At 49.6% G+C, this 21,731-nt stretch overlaps 1 protein-coding gene across 1 annotated transcript in view; it reads left to right on the top strand.

Moving 5' to 3' along the window:
• UBR4 (ubiquitin protein ligase E3 component n-recognin 4) overlaps window positions 1-21,514 on the top strand; it is a 127,812-nt gene extending 106,298 nt beyond the window's left edge. The window contains exons 93-106 of the mRNA XM_069479418.1: window positions 1,420-1,527; window positions 1,987-2,106; window positions 2,866-3,056; window positions 3,518-3,691; window positions 4,072-4,171; window positions 6,674-6,892; window positions 7,767-7,880; window positions 8,390-8,532; window positions 8,997-9,122; window positions 10,241-10,435; window positions 13,163-13,387; window positions 16,594-16,684; window positions 17,382-17,544; window positions 21,051-21,514. Of these exons, the coding sequence (XP_069335519.1) occupies window positions 1,420-1,527; window positions 1,987-2,106; window positions 2,866-3,056; window positions 3,518-3,691; window positions 4,072-4,171; window positions 6,674-6,892; window positions 7,767-7,880; window positions 8,390-8,532; window positions 8,997-9,122; window positions 10,241-10,435; window positions 13,163-13,387; window positions 16,594-16,684; window positions 17,382-17,544; window positions 21,051-21,115 (2,034 nt within the window). The 3' untranslated portion in view covers window positions 21,116-21,514. The remainder of the gene's footprint in view (window positions 1-1,419; window positions 1,528-1,986; window positions 2,107-2,865; window positions 3,057-3,517; window positions 3,692-4,071; window positions 4,172-6,673; window positions 6,893-7,766; window positions 7,881-8,389; window positions 8,533-8,996; window positions 9,123-10,240; window positions 10,436-13,162; window positions 13,388-16,593; window positions 16,685-17,381; window positions 17,545-21,050) is intronic.
• Window positions 21,515-21,731: the final 217 nt, after the last annotated feature.

Below are 21,731 nucleotides of genomic sequence, written 5' to 3'. Positions count from 1 at the left end.
GTGGACCAGTGTAAGCCAGTGAAGGCCTGGCAGCTTCCCTAAGCCCTACAGCTCAGGCAGCCCTACTTCCCTCTTTCTGGCCCACTCCCCCCAAAAACCCCAATGTGGGGGCAACCTTTTCTGTTAACTCTTCAGTCATCTATGGAGTCAATGTCTGTCTTTCCACAAATAACTGTACTTGTGCTAATCATTATTATTTCATTATTGCTTTTTAAATGGATTTTGTAACATAAGTCATTTCTCTATTGTAGGATTTTGTTTGGGTATTCATCTAACTAATCTCATTGGTAAGGATTAGAGGATTCTAGAGGGATCACAAATATTACACTATGATTTTCACCCCCAGGGTCTGTGAGAACAAATATTACTGTCTTTGTTTTCAGTGACCTACCTGGTTCTCAGTTTCCACAGGCCCATGAGCTTTGGGATCATTCTGTTTACAATTAGTTCACAGTCTGAGTTAGTGCTGGGATTGTCCCAAGGCAACAGAGCATCACCAGTTCTGTTCGGAATTGATGGTAGAGATATACTCAGCCCATGGAAGTTTCCTCTGGAGACCATTGCTATTTAAAATATCAACCTAGCACTTTGATGGCTGAGGTGGGAGGATTGCTTGAGGCCAGGAGTTCAGGACCAGTCTGGGGAACATAGTGAAACCCATCTCTATAAAAAAAATTAAAAAATTTAGCTGGCATGGTGGTACACACCTATAGTCCCAGCTACCAGGTAGGCTGAGGCAGGAAGATCACTTGAGCTCAGGAGTTCAGGGTTGCAGTGAGCTATGATCATACCACTGAACTCCAGCCTGGGTGACAGAACAAGACCCTGTCTCAAAACCTGATATGAGAGCCCAGCCAACTTACCACGTCCCTTTAAGGATCTACTTCTCCCTCCTGTCCTCTGCATTTCAGGAAGAGTACTTGCTGATTATACATGACTGCTCTTAGACATTTCTTTCTTTGTTTTTTTTTGTTGTTGTTGTTTGTTTGTTTGTTTGTTTGTTTTTGAGACAGAGTCTCACTCTGTTGCCCAGGCTAGAGTGCCGTGGCGTCAGCCTAGCTCACAGCAACCTCAAACTCCTGGCTCAAGTGATCCTTCTGCCTCAGCCTCCCAAGTAGCTAGGACTACCAGCATGCGCCACCATGCCCTACTAATTTTTTTTTTTTTTTTTTTTTTTTAATTTATCTTAGTTGTTTGGCTAATTTCTTTCTATTTTTAGTAGAGACGGGTCTCGCTCTTGCTCAGGCTGGTCTCGAACTCCTGAGCTCAAACAATCCACCTGCCTCAGCCTCCCAGAGTGCTAGGATTATAGGCGTGAGCCACTGCGCCCTGCCTCCTCTTAGACATTTCTATCCTGCTGGTCCCCACATCTTACAGTCTCAGGTGGTCTCATGGGTTTTGACTGGCTTTTCTTGTCAGGTGCTGCTGAAATTGTTCAGTTATTGCGTGAAGGTGAAAGTCAACCGACAGCAGCTGGTCAAACTGGAAATGAACACTCTGAATGTCATGCTGGGGACTCTGAACTTGGTAAAGTGTGGACTGCAAATGATGAAGTGTGAGCCTGGGAAGTCTGGGATGGGGGGAAGACATCTCAGTCTGGGCTTAGATGAAATGGACTTATGGTCTCTTCAAGCCCCTCATCAGTCCAGCTGACTGGTAGATAGACTTGGGTCATTCAGCTGGCTTACCCACCGTGCTGCTGCCATGGGACACAAGAGCATCCTTGTCCCTTTCCTGAGTTCAGATCAGAGACAGAGGAAGGCAGTTCCTTTGTACACAAGTGGGGAAATAGTGCCCCCCTCCTCGGGGTAGCCAAGAAAGACATCTGGAACGTCATGTTTTCACCATCCTCCAAAGTCCACACACTTGTCTCCCTCTCAGAACACGCACATACGTACATAGTCTCTGGGAGTTAAGGCCATCAGCATGTCATCAGCAGTGAGTGGCTGTGGTTTTATTTTGAGACTGGGTCTCCTTCTGCTGCAGGCCCTGGTAGCTGAGCAAGAAAGCAAGGACAGTGGGGGTGCAGCTGTGGCTGAGCAGGTGCTTAGCATCATGGAGATCATTCTGGATGAGTCCAACGCCGAACCCCTGAGTGAGGACAAGGTGAGTGGGGCCCCATCCCTGTGTCTGCAGGCATTGGGAGCTTACACTGTCTCATTGCCAGCAACAGGCTTGTGTCTTGCTGAGCTCATCTGATAGCAGCCGAACCTGTTCCAGTCATTGCAATGTCAAGACTCAACTAATGGTGACATCATTGCGTTGAAACCTGAAGTCCTTAGATCCTGAGGAGGCAAAGCTGCTAAGGATATTCTTTTCATTCAAAAGCTGCTCATTGATGGAATCCTGGCATGTCCCAGCTGATAGGCAGGGGCCTTAGTCCACCTTTCATTTCACAATTGAGGAAACGCCAAGTCTCGAGAAATGAAGTGAGCTGTTCATTGTTATATGGTTGGTTACTAGCGGAATCAGGCTTAGAGCTCAGGCCTCCAGCTCCCAGTTCAGTTTTTCTCTATTGAATGTACCTGTAACTTCTTGCATTCTTATTGGTGCTAATCTAATGATTTGGCTAGGGCTATGACCAAATGACTATCCAACAACCTACATTCTCTTGGGGGAGAGGGAGATTGTTTTGGTGTATTTTGACCATCTGAGACTATTGATAGAACCATCACAGAAACTTAGAAATGAATTTCTCAAGTGAAACTCGTACAGTTTATTATTCCCCAGGAAGTGCTGAGACGCATTCTTCTAGGGCTACTCCTGACGGATCTGATGGAAGTGGCTGACCTTTGGGCGTCAGATGTTGGCTGCAGCCACAGTCCTGACTGCATTAATTGGCTTTCCACCCCCTTTTCTTTGCAGGGCAACCTCCTCCTGACAGGTGACAAGGATCAGCTTGTGATGCTTTTGGACCAGATCAACAGCACCTTCGTTCGCTCCAACCCTAGTGTGCTCCAGGGCCTGCTTCGCATCATCCCTTACCTTTCCTTTGGAGAGGTGGAGAAAATGCAGATCCTGGTCGAGCGATTCAAACCATACTGCAGCTTTGACAAGTATGTTGCTTGTATTTCGTACCGCTATGTAAACTAGTACTGTGAGATAAGAAAGAATCACCTGAATTTCTATTAATATTAGACTTTTGTTTACCTAGTCTGGCTTTTAAGGTGCTCAGTCTAGTTCCGGAGTCAATAGTTTAAATATATTGTATTACAAATATATTAAAGTAGCAGTTGGCTAGGCAGAGAAGGTAAAGTGGTTGGCAAGATGGGCTGGGGATGTGATGAGATGGAGGGAGTCACGTGTGCAAACATTTGAGACTGCAAGGGAAGGCTGAGAGTTTGGGGACGTGACGGGTAAGAGGAGAATGGCAGGAGCCAAGACAGAGGGTCTTTCTGTTACCTTAGGGAGTTTAGAACTGATGTCCTCTAGGCTGTTAAAGATTGGTGACCAAGAGGATGGCATGATTGGCTTCTGTTCTGCCTTTCACACCCTCAGACTCTTTGCTCTGTCCTAGGTATGATGAGGATCACAGTGGCGATGATAAAGTCTTCCTGGACTGCTTCTGTAAAATAGCAGCCGGTATCAAGAACAACAGCAACGGGCATCAGTTGAAGGATCTGATTCTCCAGAAGGGGATCACCCAGAGTGCGCTTGACTACATGAAGAAGCACATCCCCAGCGCCAAGAAGTAAGGAGCCCCTCCTTAGAGAGGCTGCCCTCTTCCCCTTCCCTGTTCCTGTTCCATCATCTTGGCATAAAGCTTCAGGTGTGCCCTTTTCCCTCCCTAGGGCCTCCCTCCCCTTCTAGAAACTATCAGTGACCACTCAAGCACTGCAGAGTCCTTTGGGGCTACGGGGAAAGGATGGCAGCTCTTTGGTTTCTGTTTCGAGTACTCACTTCTATCTGGCTTCTTCACTGAGCTGGGTGGTAGTTTGTGGTCCTTTATGACACTCTTGGAGGGACACCTTTAAACAAGCACTGGGACTTTGAACAAGACAGAATCAACAACTGGTTTCTAGGCGGCCCTTGCTTCCCTGGCCTGCTAATAAGCCTTCCTTTGCTTTGCAGTTTGGATGCCGACATCTGGAAAAAGTTTTTGTCTCGCCCAGCCCTGCCATTTATCCTGAGGCTTCTTCGGGGGCTGGCCATGCAGCACCCTGCCACCCAGGTGGGTAGCCAGCATGCATGTGGACCTGATTCTGCAGACAGGACACGTAGTGTGAGGGAAGCGTGTACTCTACCGGCTGAATGAATGTAACCACCTTAATTCACCTTGAGACATGACTTGTCTCAAGTGATCTCTCATTGTGGTTTTAATTTGTGTTTTCCTAAGGGTTAGCAGTGTTGAACATCTTTTCATGTGCTTCATCTGTGTATCTTCAGTGAAATGTCTGTTCATGTCTTTTGCCCATTTTCTAATTGGATTGTTTGCTTTTTTAATGTTGAGTTTTCAGGAGTCCTCAGGTTGGATTTTTTCCTGTTCATAATGTTCTACATTGATTATACTTCCGCCTTCTCATTTGGTCATCTGTCCTGATAACTTATTCCAAGAATGTGGTGACTTGATTACAGTAAAGATTTTTTTGTATGTCTCACTGAAATCTCTATTATTCTAAATTCTTGTTCAACTCATGGGGCATAGTTATAATTGTTGTATCTTTGGGGAGATAATTCTTTCTACACAAGAGTCTTCACATGTATTATTTTCCATGTTCTTGTAACATCTGTATTTTATATATGGATAAACCAAGGGGCAGACTGTGATTTGGCCAGCGGCAACATGACGAGCTTAGAACTCCAAGTCAGCTGATTTCCAGGCTTGTTCTTCGTTACTAAATCAAATTACTTTCTTTAGAATAAGGCTTTATCTAGTTAGCTACTTGGCATTGACACTTCTGCCCATTCCTTTTTCAACACATTTATTGAGCACCTATTGTGTACCTGGTCCTGTGGTAGGCTGGGGAGTCTGTGCCTGCTGGGAGCTACTGTCTGATGAAGATAAAGCCAAATACACAGTAGTAACAGTGGGATAGATGCAGTGTGGATGGGGTCAAAGGAAAGAAGACTTTCAAGAACAGAGCATGGCACCTGCAAAAGCTCAGAGGCAAAAACAGCTTAAAGTATTCTAGAGCATTAACTGGAGAGAGGCGAGATTGGAGCTAGGAAGAACAGTTGTAGGCTTTTGTTGTAATCTAGGTGAGAGGAGTGGCAGCCTGAACTAGCTGGTGGAGAGATTGAACAGAGACCTGGGAGGTGGACTAAATGAGATTTGGAGATTGACCGCATGTGACGGGGAAGAAAGTGGACAGATCAAGAACTTTGCTCAGTTTCTGGGTTGAGTGACTAGGTGGGTGGCTGTGCCATGGAAGGAGATGGAGGAGTGAGGAGGCCTGAGAGTTAGGTGGGGGCCGGGCATGGTGGCTCACGCCTATAATCGGGTGAATCGTTTGAGGTCAGGAGTTCGAGGCCAGCCTGAGCAAGAGCGAGACCCTGTTTCTACTAAAAAAATAGAAAGAAATTAGCTGGACAGGTATTAAAAAAATTAAAAAATAAAAAAAAAATAAAGAAAGAAAAAAGACAGTTAGGTGGATGAGGGTTCATCAGATTGTACTGTTGAGTATGCGGCCGGTCCTCCTAACCAGAATATAAGCTCAGTAAGGGCAGAGTCTTTGTTTCCCCAGCACCTGCAACACACGTTTTAGAGTATTGAGTTTGGGTACCTGTGGAAAAGTTCAATGGGAGTGGAAGTTTGGGCTCAGCATTTAGGAGCATGAGACATGGGATAACATGTAATTTTGCTCAAGTACAAATTGGAAGCGTACTTGCTATGAGAATAGATTTATGAGCTAGTGAGTGATCTAAGTTGTGTGCTGAGCTTTCGTGTTGCAAGTTAGCTTTGTTGTTTTCAATTTATTATTAAATACATAGTAATTGCCATCAAGTCACTTGTGAGGAGGTGGTGAGGATTTTAGTGATCGGTGGTATTTCTCAGTGAGCTCACCTGGAGCACCTTCTCCAGCTACTCTTGCCTTCAGCGTTGTGCTATTCTCCCACCCCGTTCATAGCAGGGGGCCAGAGTGCAGCGACTGCCAGCCTGTTTCAGCATGGTGTTTCTTACTAATATCTGGTTTTTAAAAAGTTTTTCTTATGTCCACACCCACTTGTAGTAGTTGCACCTTTAAGTTCCCTAAGTTGAGAAAACCGTGTTCCCCAGTTTGGTGGGCCCAGAGGGCCCCCAGATGGGGAGCTTAGGGCAGTCCCTTGTGTATGTGCAGGGCCTGCTCTGGCTGGTGAGTTTACCACTCGGGCCTCGTCGGGTGCTGCTGCTTGTCTTACCAGGATAGGGGAATCTCTGGCTCCTTTTCACTTCCACTGTGCTGGATGCTTTACATGTTACCTAATTTTTAATCATCCCGGCAGCCCTGGCATTATTTCCATTTTATAGGTGGGAATACTGAAGCTGAAGAGCATAGTAACTGGCCAAAGGTCAGTGGCAAAACCAAACCCTCTTCCATTTGTGTGTCTCTCTCAAAGTATAGAGTCAAAGAATGTAATTATAGCCAAGCAGGTGATGTGAGATGGTGCACATTTACTGATTTTCTAAACAGGCTCCTGAGAAGGCCTGTCTACATAACTGGAAGCATGTATCTCTCTCATCTCTTGTTGGCAGGTTCTGATTGGAACTGACTCCATCACAAACCTGCACAAGCTGGAGCAGGTGTCCAGCGATGAGGGCATTGGGACCCTGGCAGAGAACCTGCTGGAGGCACTGCGGGAGCACCCGGATGTAAACAAGAAGATTGACGCAGCCCGCAGGGAGACCCGGGCTGAGAAGAAGCGCATGGCCATGGCCATGAGGCAGAAGGCTCTGGGCACCCTGGGCATGACGGTAAAGCCACTGCCCTGACTGTTGAGGAGATGGCCATGGAATTATGCTTCAGGGCAGACCAGGGGTTGAGATAGTGAAGGTGAAGTGTGGACAGAGGAGGAGGAAGGAATTAGGTGTGCTGGGCACCCTGGGAGGTGGGACTGTTATTGTTCTGCTATACAGATGAGACTCTGGGCATAAGTGACTTAGTAGCAAGTTCACAAAAACAGTAAAAGTGGTGATAATAGCTGTTGTTTATCGAGGATTTACTGTATGCCAGCCACTAAGTGCCTTAGGAGATTTTATTTAAGCCCTCAAGTGGTTCTATGGGGTTGATATTATTATACTCATTTTCCAGATGAAGTAACTAAAACTTGAGAGGTATAGTAAATAGGTCAAGGCACATAACTAATAAGTGGTTGACAGGATTTTGAACCCAGGTCTGTTTGACACAAGGGACTCTGTGCTCTTTTCACTGTCCCACCATGGAGGAAGCAGTAGTCCTACACGATCCTTCTCTAAACCAACAAACTTGAGTGTCAGCAGTTTTAAAACTCACATGGGAACAGTGAATGAATCATAATGCAACAGCCCTTGGCAGCTGAGACTTGGCGTTGCTGGCGCAAAGAAAGGGGGCTTTTCTGATGGCAGGTGGCAACTTGCCAGGGTTCCAGCTGGGTGATTTCCTCTGCCTCAGTGGTTCCTGTAGGAAGAGAGAATAGCAGAAGAGTCTGGTCTTTACCCTCATTAGAAGATAACTAAAGGGCTTTCCTGTCTATGTAGCAGTCCTTTTAGTGTACGTGGAGGTTAGCCCTGTTCCTGAGCATCCCCAATTAGGGTGGGGGGGGGGTGCGTGGAAATCCCTTCCTGACGAGCCACCTGGGTTCCCCTACAGACAAACGAAAAGGGCCAGGTTGTGACCAAGACAGCGCTCCTGAAGCAGATGGAAGAGCTGATCGAGGAGCCGGGCCTCACGTGCTGCATCTGCAGGGAGGGGTACAAGTTCCAGGTACCGCTGCAGGGCCCGCAGTCGCTCCTGAGGGTGTGGGCTTCTATGCACAGCCTGGCCCCTGTCCTAGGGGCGTCCCTCTCCTGCAGGCCGTTTTGTTCTAGTAGGCCGGGGTCAAGGCTTGCATTTAGGAAACTGACAGAAGGACCAGCCATCCTCTTTAAAGGCAGGAAGGCAAACTGATCTGAACATTACTTTTTGTTATCTTCATCATCATCGTCATCAACAAATACCACTCGTAGAATTCTCTCTATGTTAGGCCTCATGTTCAGAGCTTTATGTACATTGGATAATTTCACAAGGGCTGTGTCCAGCCAGTTGCTTAACCAATAGACCAGGGCACTGACCATCGCCCTGTCTCCTGAATACTTCTGGGCGGGTTGGAGCACCTGAATCTCAAGGCATTGCCCAGGAAGAGAGACAATTCCCCTCTGTTCTGCTTCACCTCCTTCCAAAGCCTACCTTGGGGTTTCTTCTCACCTCTCCTTTCTATGTTGTTTTCTTTGCAGCCCACGAAGGTCCTGGGCATTTACACCTTCACTAAGCGGGTGGCCTTGGAGGAGATGGAGAATAAGCCCCGGAAACAGCAGGGCTATAGCACCGTGTCCCACTTCAACATCGTGCACTACGACTGCCACCTGGCTGCTGTCAGGTGAGCCCTGGCTCTTGCAGAGCGGGTCCTTCAGGAGGTCTGCTCAGGGGCCTTCCCCCTCCCCATGTGTGCCTCAGCTCTGGCCTGCGTTACTACAGAGGAGCGGGCCACTTGCCCAAGGCTCTGGGCTTGGAGGGGGTGGGACTGCCGGCCTTGCTCCCTAGTCTCTGGGGAATAGGGTGTTAGATCTTAAACCATATAGGTTCACAGCCATTCGTGCCATATTAGGAAACTATGCTTTGGCTTTGGCCCAAGGCTGGTGAAAGCAATCTTGCTTACCTGAATTAGTGAAGCTAGCACTTAGTGTGTCAAGGTCACACATGGCTAATTCTCTCCACAGGGTCAGGAGCATGGGCTAACTTATTTCTTCAGGTTAGCATTCCCTCACCTACCCGACTTGCCTAGGTGCCTGGTTGCCAAATTAATTCCAGCAGCCACTTGTCCCTGCTGTCCTCCTCATCCAGGTTGGCTCGAGGCCGGGAAGAGTGGGAAAGCGCCGCCCTTCAGAATGCCAACACCAAGTGCAACGGGCTCCTTCCCGTCTGGGGGCCGCATGTCCCTGAATCAGCTTTTGCCACTTGCTTGGCCAGGTGAGTGTTGAGCATTTTCCATGGTAGGAAAGACGGATTCCTAGGAGATGGGGGAAGATCGGCTATCAGCCCAGCCCCTGGTGACACCATTTCCCGTCACCTTCATTGGGAATCCCCATCTCTCTGCTTGCTGACTAGGGAGCTGTCCAGGCAAACAGGGGTACGGGGAAGGGGGTTTACTGAAGGGATGGCCTGACATGTGCACCCACAGAGTGAGAGAAGCCAACACCCTCAGCTTCTGGGGCACCCTGGAAAATTTCTAGTTATTCGCCGCCTTTCTTCCATTGTTAATCTTATGACAGATGCAGGACCCCCGACTTGGCCCTTGAGGCCAGAATTTCCCAGAGTTCGCTTCTATGGCGTGTCACTGTGAGATTTAAATAAGGAAAGTGGCTTCATGGCAGAGGGGATATCAGGCTCCCTTTAAGACTTCCACGGTCCTAAAAATCCAGACTAGAATAGCTAAAGCTTCTTTGAGGTCCTTGTGTCTTGTGGTTGTGGAGTGGGCCCCAGCCCAAGTCCTACTTGGAAGCTCAGGGATAAAAAGGTACCTGCCACAAAACAGGCACCTGGCAGCAATAATGGGCAGCATATCGAAGTGCTTACCATGTCTTGTGCACATTGTACGGGTGAAGAAATTGAGATACATGAAGTTAAGCAACTTACTCAAGGTCACCCAGTTAAGAAGAGGCAGAGCCCAGGTAGTTGGGAATGTATACTGATATAGGAAAAACACCTTTTACTTAGAGGTTGAACAGCTCATTATTATGGCTAGATCACCTTGTCAGTCAGCATGGATAAAATTACTTCCAGATGTGGCCATGATATGTCCTATGACATTTGTCCATCAAGAAATGGGGCCCCAAAAGTGGTGGGTTCTCATTAAAACTTGGAGAGTGTCACACTGTTACAGCAGAAATGAAAATGTCCCATGGTCTGGTCTTCCTGCTGGCCCCAGCTTTTGTCCTCACCTTTCCCTTTCCTTCTCTCCATTTGTTAACCTTTGCAGCCACCGGTAGAGTAGAGGTGGGGTGGGCTTCTGTCTTCCAAACTGCGTTTTTGTGGAATGTGTGTGGAAACACACATTCCAATTCAGTGTTTGTTCTGCGTCCCCCTAGGCACAACACTTACCTCCAGGAATGCACGGGCCAGCGGGAGCCCACGTACCAGCTCAACATCCACGACATCAAGCTGCTCTTCCTGCGCTTCGCCATGGAGCAGTCGTTCAGTGCGGACACCGGCGGGGGTGGCCGGGAGAGCAACATCCACCTGATCCCGTACATCATTCACACTGTGCTTTACGTCCTGAACACGTCAGTATCAGGACGGCATCTGGGCTGACCCACCCTGACATCCCCTCTGCCCAATAAGATCCCCCAGCTTTTCCATATGCTCCCTAGTTAGTTCCAGAGCAAATGTCTGAGCCAAGGCAGCCTTTTTACTGAGTGGGGATGTTCTTCTGTGGCCTTTTGGTGTCACGTAAAATGAAGCTATCAGGGTTACTTCCTTTGCAAAACTGCCCTATCCCCCCCCATGGGTAGCCAAGGGCTGCATCCTTGGACGGACTTTCAGCTCATGGGGGAGCAGGGAATGGGAGAAGCCAGGCCATCAAAGCCTCTACTTCGATGTAGCCACTACTTCTGCCTTCCAGGCTATTCTCTAAGGGGAAGAGGCCGTAGGTCAGAGCCACATCACAGTCATTAGTCAAGGGCACACGGGTTGGTACGGGAGAAGGCTTCCCATGGAGGGCATGCAGCAGAGCTAAGGACCCATTTCATAGATGGAAAACTGGATTTGTTATCCCTGTTTTCTCTCCAGTGAGCGATGCTTCTGGCAAGTGTGAGGGGAAAGGGAGGGAGGGTTGAGGATTATTTGGCGAAGTAAACTGAGAACAAAAGGCACCCAGGAAAAAAGGAGGTTTGTATTTTTATCCATATGCACATTATGGAACAGTTAGGTTGATACTTAAAAATGTAATTTTAAAGAAGCACTTAGAGGAGGTAGAGAATATTCCTCTTTCATTCCACTCCAGATTTTAAAGGCAAATTAAGAGATTTACTCTCCTTTTGCTCTTCAGTTTAAGTCAGTGTTTTCGTTCTCCTAGGCCTCACCTCCTAGCGAGTCTTACAGTGCTGCTGGCTGGACTGTTGAAAGGCTGTGTATAGTTCACCTGAGGCAGCTGAGGCGCAGTTGAGGCACCAGGACAATCTGTCTCTTATCTTCTCTGGTCCTCTCTCTTCAGCAATGTTCTTTTTTCCTTCCCTCCCATTTCCTTGTGAGATAAAAGGCTGACCTTGAGACCACAGGCTTCATTGTTAAAAAATGCAGGGGCAGGTCTGTCAGAGCGCATTACGTCATCTGCTGAACCACTTCGACGGGCAGAAGCAGCGCCTGGCACACTGATGGCACGGACCTTCCCTCTGTCCACACTCTGCTCAGGCCTGCCTGCTGCCAACTTCCAGTGTTCCTGGGGCCCTTGACAGAGCCTTGGTGTTTGCAGAGACATGTCTTTTGGCAGCCGTGAGGTGGCGTGGACTGCTCCCGTCTCCAGGGAGAAAATAGATCCAGTGGGGAAAAAACATTCCATGATTTACCCAGCTGGAATAGAGCTGGTGACTTCAGGTGACCCATGTTTCTCAAATGCCAGATATTTGTAGCTCATGCTCGAGCCCCTTAGTTGGAGAAGGAGTTGGCTTTGTCACGGTTTCTTTGGTCAGTCACAGGCTGACCCAGAAGCCCCATGGAGAGGCGCTGTTTCTCAGCTGCAGACTGCTTCCCTGCTTGGCCACTTGACATTGGTGGGAGCTTGGTCACAGGGAGGCTGGGTGCCTTTGGTGGAACATTTGTGTGTAAAGGCAAGTATGTCACACTAGGACCACCATGAGCCAAAGTGGAGCCTGAGCGGGGCTGGAAGATCAAGCCGAGTGTCTCCACCCAGTCTATCACGCGCACTTTCCAGGGAGTGGAAGGACGCAGGGTACCCTTGCACACTCCCCGCTGCTTTCCCAGCGTCAGTGTCTATGGCGGTGCCACCTACAGGCCTGGTAACTTGGATTCTAGTGGTGGCGAGTGGTGTGTTGTGTTCATTGTCCCCCCACAGAATTAGGATAGGGTATCAAGCATTCATGGCACGAGAGCACCATCCAGGTTACAGGGAGAGTGTGTGGCCGGAAGTGTATCGTCAGGGAGGACCTGAGTGATCTCTTGTCGAGGAAGAGGGAGTTGATGGGCAGGCTCTGGAACCACACTTCCTGGGTTCGAAGCCCAGTTCTTGCCCCAGTGTGACTTTGGGCAAAATACACTCACCTCCTCTGTACTGTAGTTTTCCTTTTCTATAGAATGGGGATAGAGGTAGTCTATGTCCCGTAGAGTTCCCATGAGGATTAAGATAATCCACGTAAAGGACTTAAAACGGTGCCTGGCACTCGTATGTGCTGTGACCGTCACTACTGTTGCACCTTAGGCAAGAGTGAGAACAAGAAGCACTTGTCTGGAAGAACCTGTGCTCAAACGAAGGAGGGAGGACACAGATCATAAGAAAACAAACCAAACTAGGGAGCCTGGGAAAGGAACCAGATGCAAATTTAGGGCAAATCACTTAAATATGATAAGACTAGTAGAGCGAGGGAGAATTCAGGCCATGGACCCAAGTCAGGACTCTAGATTCATGTTTTGACACCGTCTCTTACTACCTTGGTGACTTTGGACAAGTCACTTCACTTCTCTGGGCTTCCAGAGTTGTAGGACAATTCCATAGTGGGATGTTTGTGAATGTAACTGACAGCAGGGTGCTCAGGGGCCAGTAGTTGTTTGGAATTGTGTCAGAGCTGGGGTGGGGGGCAGGGGGTCAAGGAAGATGCCACAAAGAAGGACCTGGAAGGGGAAGAGGGGGTGAGAGGAGCAGTCAAGGATGAGGTGGGGGGTGTTAGTAATCCAAGCATTCAACAAGCGCAATGAGAGGTTGACAGGTTGAGCAAACCCTCTTCCCCTGCTGCGGTGCCCTGCTTTCGCCTGCTCTCATCGTGCCCCTTTCCTTCCAGAACCCGAGCAACTTCCCGAGAAGAGAAGAACCTCCAAGGCTTTCTGGAGCAGCCCAAGGAGAAGTGGGTGGAGAGTGCCTTTGAAGTGGACGGGCCCCACTATTTCACAGTCCTGGCCCTCCACATCCTGCCCCCTGAGCAGTGGAGAGCCACACGTGTGGAAATCTTGCGCAGGCTGCTGGTGACCTCGCAGGCCCGGGCAGTGGCTCCAGGGGGAGCCACCAGGTCAGTACCTGCTTCAGGAAGCTGTTGCCCGGATTGTGTATTCCCAGTGTGTTATGTATTCCCAGTGTGCTAGGTGGAGGCGTGCTCGGTGGACTCTGCAGTGGACACCAACCTTTCTCAGTCCGTCAGACCAAAAGTCTAGGCCGAAGGCTGGCGTTTGCCTGATCACCTGTGGGTCTTGTGTTCAGCCATTAGAAGGGTGGAGCCAGGCTTACCTGCTACAGAAAATTCAGAGAGGAAGGCAGCCAGGCACAGGGTGGTACGACTAGTGAGAAGATTAGGGCCAGCAGGGGTGAGACCCATAACCAGCTTTTCCAAATCTTACTAGTTTGGGCATAAACTGGGAAAGTTTTGGCATGGCTGTTACTGGGTATTTTCTAATAATTAAAAGCTCATCATTCTTGCTTTTTGGTTATATTCCTATCCCATCTGCCCGATGTTCTATGAGCCTCTCTCTCATTCCGGATTCACTCTCCTGTTCATGTGGCCACCTCCGAGCAGCATGTCAGGAAGGAGTGGTCTTTGTTTTATGACCTCGTGCTGCAGTGTGGGTCAGATGGGAGGTGTTGTGAGAGAAACAACCGAAACCACCACCCCAGCTCTCCGGGAGGCCCACATCAATTGCTGTGCACAGAGGGGACTCCATGTGCACCACTCAGGCTGACGGTGGCCCCGAACAGTCTGCCTGTCCTGGGGAGCTGTGCAGTAGGCTCTGGGTTTAGCCCCTTGAGTGAATGTGCCCCTGCTTCATTTCTAGAGGATCTGTCCCTGTGATTCCACTTTAGCTCAGGATCCAAGGGATCACTTCCGCATCTGTGGGCCAGCACTGCAGCAGAGGGGAAACTTTCAGGGCCATGGTAATGACAAGCCAAGTGAAACTGCATGTGCCTGAACTGGCACACCTGGTGTCTTTACTGCCATCAGCTCTGATTTATCAAGTAGCTGGTCCGTAGGCACTCACACCCCCAGAGAGACCAGGTTGGAGCTATAATGTTGAATCAGGCTGTACCAGCTTGTTTGTGTGGAGTGGGAAGGGGGTGAGTGTTGTTGGATTGCTATGTAACCCCTGCCCCTTTCCAGTGTTTCCCGAGAGCCTGCAGCGTTAGTAGTTAACTAGGTGCTAGAAATCAAAAGTTAGATCTTGAGGCTACTTAAGCTGTTGCTAAATCAAGCTTAGCCCATGTCCATAACAAATAAAGTGACCGTTTATTGGGTCCAAGGCTCTCCGTGGCAGGTGTGACATCTGAGCTCACAGGAGCTGTTTGCTTTCAATCAGGAGACTAGAATTCATTACTGTCCCGGGCAGTTAAGGAAAAGCTGATTTGGCCATAGCTTAATTAGGAAATCCAGTGTGAGCTACATTCATGAATTGCCATTTTCTCTGTAGCAGGTTAGTCACCTTTACTAATTAACCTTAAATAATTAACTTGGGCAGGGTCACTCAAGATTTCTGCTTAGCAAAGTAGAACAGGCACAGAGAAGGACCAAACTTGGCCGTGGTCTTGGGGCTGTGAGTCACAAAACAGACTAGGAGTGCTAGGGGTTTGCTGGGTGTCAGGCCACTGTGGAGGAGAGCCCATGGCTGGGAGGGCATTCAGAGTCGTTGTCTTGGTCTTGGGGACAGTGTCACTGGTAGCAGCCTTTGTCCTAAGTCTTGTACATCATGGGGTGGGGGCAGTAGCAGATACACAGGAATGTAGCTCCAGAGAAGCTGGCTGCTTCTGTGTGGTTTACTTTTAAGAAAAGGTTTCTCTGCCAGGAACTTGCACATATGGAAGCCTGGGACGTTCTCGGGCATCCATTAGAACTTCCTCTGTTATCTGCCAGGATGCAGAGTTGCGGAGGATTGGATGTTGTTCTTGTCCATGGGCCCACCTCACAGTGTTTTAGGCTGCAGCCTCCCCATGCGTGGTGTGCAGGAGAGAAAGTGGGGGTTTTGGAAGATATTGGGGTGGAAGGAGGCTACAGGAAGCATGTTTTAGCAAACAGGGTATTGTCTCATTTTGTTATTATTTTGCTTTGCTTTTTGTGAGTTAGTTAAACATTTACTGAATGTAGGTGTGGATGGTCTATCTCACGGTTGGCAGTCCCTTCCCTTGAGGCCCATAAATATAGTTTTAGCTTCTGTAGTAAATAACATCTGTGCTTGTCTTGTCTTATTTTTATGAGTCTTACATATACACATGCATTTTAATACTAAACTAAATGTTTAGTACCTGTCCCTTTAGTCATGGGGTTTGTTCCAGTGTGTTCCAAGGTGTAGAATACTCCATGACGAGGGTCCATCTAGCAGCCTTTACTCGGTTGTTACAGATGTGATGGCTGTGCACAGACAGAACCTCTGTAGAACTCGGGTGGTAGAAAGCGCACCCTGACGCTGATATTTCACTGCCTGTGCCGAGGGAAGTCTGGTCTTTCTGTATTTCACAGTGGCTTTACCCGGTGAAATCATTCCTTAAACCAAGAGTGTGCTGAGCAGGCAGTGGACGTGTCAGAGATAGCTCCCAGTATTCCAAGGGACTGGCCAGTCTTTAATCCTGAACTGAATCGTTGGATTAAGTAGAGATGATACCAGTTAGAAACAAAGGGGTGTGGTGAACAGCTCAGATTATCCCAGGATTTAGGAGGTGTCAGGGTGGTTGCGTGCTCCATCCTAGACATTACTATTACTCAACACCAAGTTTCCACCAGCTTGCTGTTGTTCAGCACAGCATGTCTGACAGGTTGCTGTGTTTGGCTGCTTTAGGTCTGCTGACTGTTTATAAAATTTCTCCCGGTGGGAATGTAAAGACTGAAGTAGAACCTTGTTTCCTACTTCATCCGTTAGGTACTGCCAAGTCCAAGAGCTTGTGTGGTGGCTGAACACAAGGGAAACACAGGAATCCTTGGCCTTTCTTTAAGTCGGTAGCCTTTTAATTGCCATGTTGCAACTTTGTCCCCCTCTTCCATTTTACCCTGATCTGGAAGATGAATACTAAGAGAGTCAGGTGAATTTCCTGGGGCATTGTTGTAATCAATAAACTTCTGGGTCCCAGGGCTCCAGAATTTCTTGCCCACAGCTGCTTTTTTCCAAGCAGATCAGCAAGTAGCTGGATCTTTGTGATGCACAGATTGCTATGACCCTTCCCTTGTGCCCAAAATGCCTTGCTCTGTCCTTGTGAGTGTCCTGGGGGCTTCATGGGATAGAATCTGATTCTCTTTTCCAGGCTGACAGACAAGGCAGTGAAGGACTATTCTGCTTATCGTTCGTCCCTTCTCTTTTGGGCCCTCGTCGATCTCATTTACAACATGTTTAAGGTAAGGAAGCTGTCAGAGGCCCAGCGTGTTTTGGCAGGGGTGTAAAATGTCCGTGCTCCAGCCTCTGGCCCTGCCTCGGTATCCAGGTGGCTGCTCTACCGGCCTGGGGGCGCTTTGCTCCTGGGAAACAAATGCCCCTCCTGTGGGACGGGATCGATGTGTCCCTGAGGTACATTTGTAGCAGAGACCACTCCTGTTACCCGCTCTCAAGCCTGCTCCAAGCCCACTGCTATAGGAAGACCTTCCCTCCTGGGTCGCCCTTTGTTGCTCTGGCCCCTGCATTTGCATAAACTCTGCTGCCCTGTGTGAGTCTGACTTCCTGCGGCCCAGCTTGTGACGGGACCCTCTCTGCCTTGAGACCCAAGAGTGTTTTGGAGTGGTTCCTCTTGTTATCTGAGTGAAACAGCTCGGTCGAAATGTGTTGGCAATTCCCGTTGCTTTGAGGAATGCAGATGGGAAGCATAGGGAGGAAAGAATGCAGTCGCTTGTTGGAGCTTGTGGGTTCAAGTGACACAGTGCCTAATAAGGAGGCTCTGTGAGGAATGAAGTTTTGTTGTCCCAGGAGATTAAAGCACCCTCCAGGGAAAGCTGTGGTGTACCTGGGGAGGGCTCTCTTTGCACAGGATTGCAATGGCCTGACTGACTTGAGGCACTGCATAACCCGCTCCCCGGCCGTGTCTCCCGCTGTTTCTTGTAGAAGGTGCCTACCAGTAACACGGAGGGAGGCTGGTCCTGCTCTCTGGCTGAATATATCCGCCACAACGACATGCCCATCTACGAAGCTGCCGACAAAGCCCTAAAAACCTTCCAGGAGGAGTTCATGCCGGTGGAGACCTTCTCAGAGTTCCTCGACGTGGCTGGTCAGTGTCAAGGTTTTATCTTTTCAAGATCCTCTGCAGCAAGGCCCCCTGCCTGCCCATGTCTGTGGTTGACCATAGCTTTATCTTCACCTGTCAGAAGAAACACAGGTTGGAACCAGCCTGTCAGCTCCTACTAAAAGCCTGGAAAGATGCATAAAGACCAAGTCACTAGTAACAAGAACAGCAGCTCTAACCTGCACGGAGCACTCCCCTCCTGCCAGGCCCTCTGCTGCCGTTGTACATGATCTCAGTCTGCAAGGCAGCCCTGGATGAGGCAGGAGCTATGGTTGTCCTCATTTCATTTTATTTTTTTATTTTAATTTAATTTTGTATTATTTCATACAAGGTCTTACTCTGTTGCCCAGGCTGGAGTGCAGTGGTGAGATCATAGCTCACAGCAACCTCAAACTCCTGGGCTCAAGCCATTCTCCTGCCTCAGCCTCCCGAGTAGCTGGGACTACAGGCATGTGCCACCACGCCTAGCTGATTTTTTCTTTTTTTCAATAGAGATGGAGTCTCACTGTGTTGTCCAGGCTGGTCTTGAACTTCTGGGCTCAAGTGATTCTTCCTCTAGGGCCTCCCAAAGTGCTGGGATTACAGGCAGGAGCCACCATGCCCAACCTATCCCCACTTTATAGATGGGGTAACTGAGGCTTTGAAGATTAAATAAGTGGCCAAGAGAACATAACTAGAAAGTGGTAGAGTCTCTTTTTGTTTCTGGGTTTTTATGATAGTTCGGAAAATTAAGGTGCAAATGAGAGTACACATGTCTTCCTCCTGCCTTTGGGGACCTGAGACCCTTATGTCACAGCTGCCCCCAGGGAGACATGGAAGATTCCTACTCTGTGTCTTAAGTAGTATCGCGACAGAGCACAATAGGGTGGGCCACATTTTGGACTGTGCTCGTGTGACCATCCACAGCTAGTAAAACTGACATTCTCTGTGTAACAAATTTGTCATCCTAATTGCAAACAAACACGTTAGAATTTGCTTGGATTTCATAACCGAGCATCAGGTGACAGCAGGGAGAGGTGACTCGGGTCCACGTCTGGGAGAATGCACTCAGGGTTAAAATGCAGCGCCCTCTCAGGTCGGGGTGCTGTGGCATCACGGCCCCCGCCAGCACCATCCTCACAAAGGTAGCTACCCAGAGCCGACAGATAACCAGACCTGCCGAGCTCTTTTTCATTAGTTTGTTCCACTGTGTCACTTTTTCCCGATGTTCATTGTGGGAATTTTGTACAGTGTAAAGAAGCAGGGAAGAAATTCCCCCCATATCCCACTATCAAGAGAACACCTCCATTGACATTTCTTCTATCTTTTTATCCTGTGAGAATGAGACCTGCTAAAGATCTGGAGTGATATTCAGTGTGAATTATTCTTTCTTCCCAGTTCAGCGCCAACTGAGTGCTTTTTCCAAAAAGCCCTGGGGTTTCCACGTCGGCTGTTCTTTGGCCTCAGTGGCGGCTCTGTGCTGGGGTGGGCCCTTGTCAGCCGGTGCTTACCTCCCTCGTCTGCACAGTCAGCTGCCAACACTCCCCCACTGTGTGTGTAACTCCACCAACCCTTTACTGCTCCCACCAGCATTTTTTTTTAAGGCAAGCACAAATGAGGTTTATTAAGGAGAGAAAGATGGGCTTATAGAGCAGGAGCGTACGCCTACGGAGTGTGCGATACACGCACCACGGTGATGGCTGCACCCATTGCTGCGGCAAAGGGAGAGCGAAAGGAAGGGCAGAAAAGGGCCTGGTTATGGTCTGCGTCTTGTTCTGTAGTGCTCGGACTGGGACCTCCCTGTGGCTTGGACGGCACCGTGGAACCATTTGGATTAGACAGCTGGGAGTTGCATGACCTGAGTCTTAACTACACATGGGTTGTTCTAGATCCACTTCCGGACTCTATGGTACCTACACCGTTTGGCCCATGGGCTACAGAGTCCTCTGCATTCTTTCGAAGCCAGCGCACTAAGTTCTGGTTGACAGATTTGTAGAGTAATCCCTCCCCCCTCCCCCCTCCCCCTGCTGCCAGGTATGGCAGTAGCTCAGGGCAGGATCAAGTGGAGCAGGATGAGGATGGGGGCCTGGGGCCCACCTTGTCCTTCTTCACAGGTGGGTCAATTGCACTAAGGCAAAGTGCCCACTTTCGTCCCTAGGAGACCCAGAATCCCTCGCTCTCTACCTAACATTTCCTCACTCTCTATTCTAGAGGCCCAAGTCATTGGGTAGGGGCATCGATTCATGTGGCTGCTTCCTGCTGAGAAGGGGCGACGATCCGATCCCTGTTAGGGTGGCCTCTTATAGGTTCTCTGGCCACCAGCGATTTTTTAGCATAGACATTTGACCACCATCATACCTTAGCACACGCCTTGCTTTCTTCCCAGAAAGTCCTGACAGAGAGCAGGTAGCTTGTCTCAAAGACTGTGTTCTCGGTGCTGAGCCTTGCGCCCGCTGTGTGAGACTGTGTCAGTGTGACTGCAAGTCAGAGTTCGTGAGAGGAGGAAGAGGTGGGCTGGGGAAGGAAGGGTTCATCGTGGTTCAGGCTTTGCTGCAACCCTGAACTGGTGGCAGTGCCCCTGGCCATAGCGGGGAGAGCCAGAGCCCCTATCAGGCAGGGAGCCTCCGTGGCCTCCACTTCTAGGTCAGGCTTTCAGAGCATGACTTTATTACTTTGTTTAAGCTGCTAGACAGTTTCATCACCTCAGACACACCCTATTCAAATGTGAGAACAAAAACACCTTCCAAAGCCAACGGGAGATGTTCTGTGCCACTCTCCCGTCCATTAGTGCAGGCGCCTGGGCGATGACTTCAGTTTGGATGTTGCCAGGCCTTCAGGGTTGACAGTTCCACGCCTGTGAACAGGCGCCAGTGTCTCCTGTGCCTGCCACGTGAGGAGGGGTGGTCACGGGGGACTTGGTACAGATCGAGCGTCATCTGTGCACGGGGCACTTGCACATGCAGGGCCCCCGCTTAGTCCCCACAGTGAGGCAGCACGGCGAGGGCGTCTCTGTCTGCATTTGACAGTTGAGGAAACGGAGCTCAACTCGCTCAGCGGTCGGAGCAAAGCTCAGAAGAACCCAGGGCCTTCTACCCTGCTCTGCCCCTCCCAGCCATTGAGGGCGAGACATTAACCTTCCTTTGGTCCCACGTCCCTTGGAGCAGACGATGACAGCTGTGGGCACTCTCCTTCAGGACAGCCCCTTCCATTCTGCACTCGGGTTCGGTGGGTTTGCACACCCTGCCGTGTCCCTGCACCAGGTGTTCAGCCTCTGCTCCGGGGAGCTCTGAGGTCGGCCTGCACCACTTCACCCTCAGCAGCAGCACCGGCCTCCGGAAGCAGGGTGTTTGCTCAGTGACTGTCCCCCCAGTCATGCTGATATGCAGGGAGCAGCCGGGCCGGAGCTTGTCAGGGCACAGCGAGTGCTCTGCTGGATGCAGCAGCCGTGACTCAGGGGGCCGGGGGCCGTGCACACCCGCTCCTAACCAGCCCCCGCCTGTCGTGTTTTGCAGGTCTTTTATCAGAAATCACTGACCCAGAGGGCTTCCTAAAGGACCTGTTGAACTCAATCCCCTGACCACCCGCTGGGACACCGCAGGTGACGAAGACTGAAGCTAGCTCGCCTTCCTCCCTCCGTTCTTCCCTCCCTGTGCGTTGACTCCCCCACGGGATGCTGCCTCATCACCCCCATCTTTTCTTGGCGTGGCTTGGGGTTTTTAGGCTTCCTGTTTTATCTTGTGTGTGTGATGCACTAGCTATGAAGTTGTCTGTAACCCAAGCCATCGAAGGACCTGTACATACCTAGGAGCCATGAATTGTCCCGGCCAACTTAATACTTGAGTGTGCACATCTTGAGAAATAAACGAATGACTTAATACACATTGAAAAAGAAGGTGTTGACTGCTGCTTAAGCCCATCTCTGGTGACACTGGCTGAATGGTTTCTCTTGAGTGCACAGCCTCTCGGTGTCAGCACGAAGACGATGTATCAGAGTCACTGTCTCTGGGCCTCTCGTCGGCACTGAATGGAGCCTGTCTGTTCTCGGCCAGCAAGTTGGGGTGCTGCATTTGATGGCAACGATTTTTCCCAAAACAAAGCCTGTGGCCTTAAGAGCTGGAACCCAAAGACACGTGGAACTGATGATTTTCTAGTCCTCAGCTCAGGGGAGCAGGGCGCTAGTGTTCTGGCAACAA

Source organism: Eulemur rufifrons, chromosome 8, assembly GCF_041146395.1.
Source record: "Eulemur rufifrons isolate Redbay chromosome 8, OSU_ERuf_1, whole genome shotgun sequence".
NCBI classification, from domain to species: Eukaryota; Metazoa; Chordata; class Mammalia; order Primates; family Lemuridae; genus Eulemur; species Eulemur rufifrons.
This window is presented reverse-complemented; position numbering and strand designations above follow the sequence as displayed.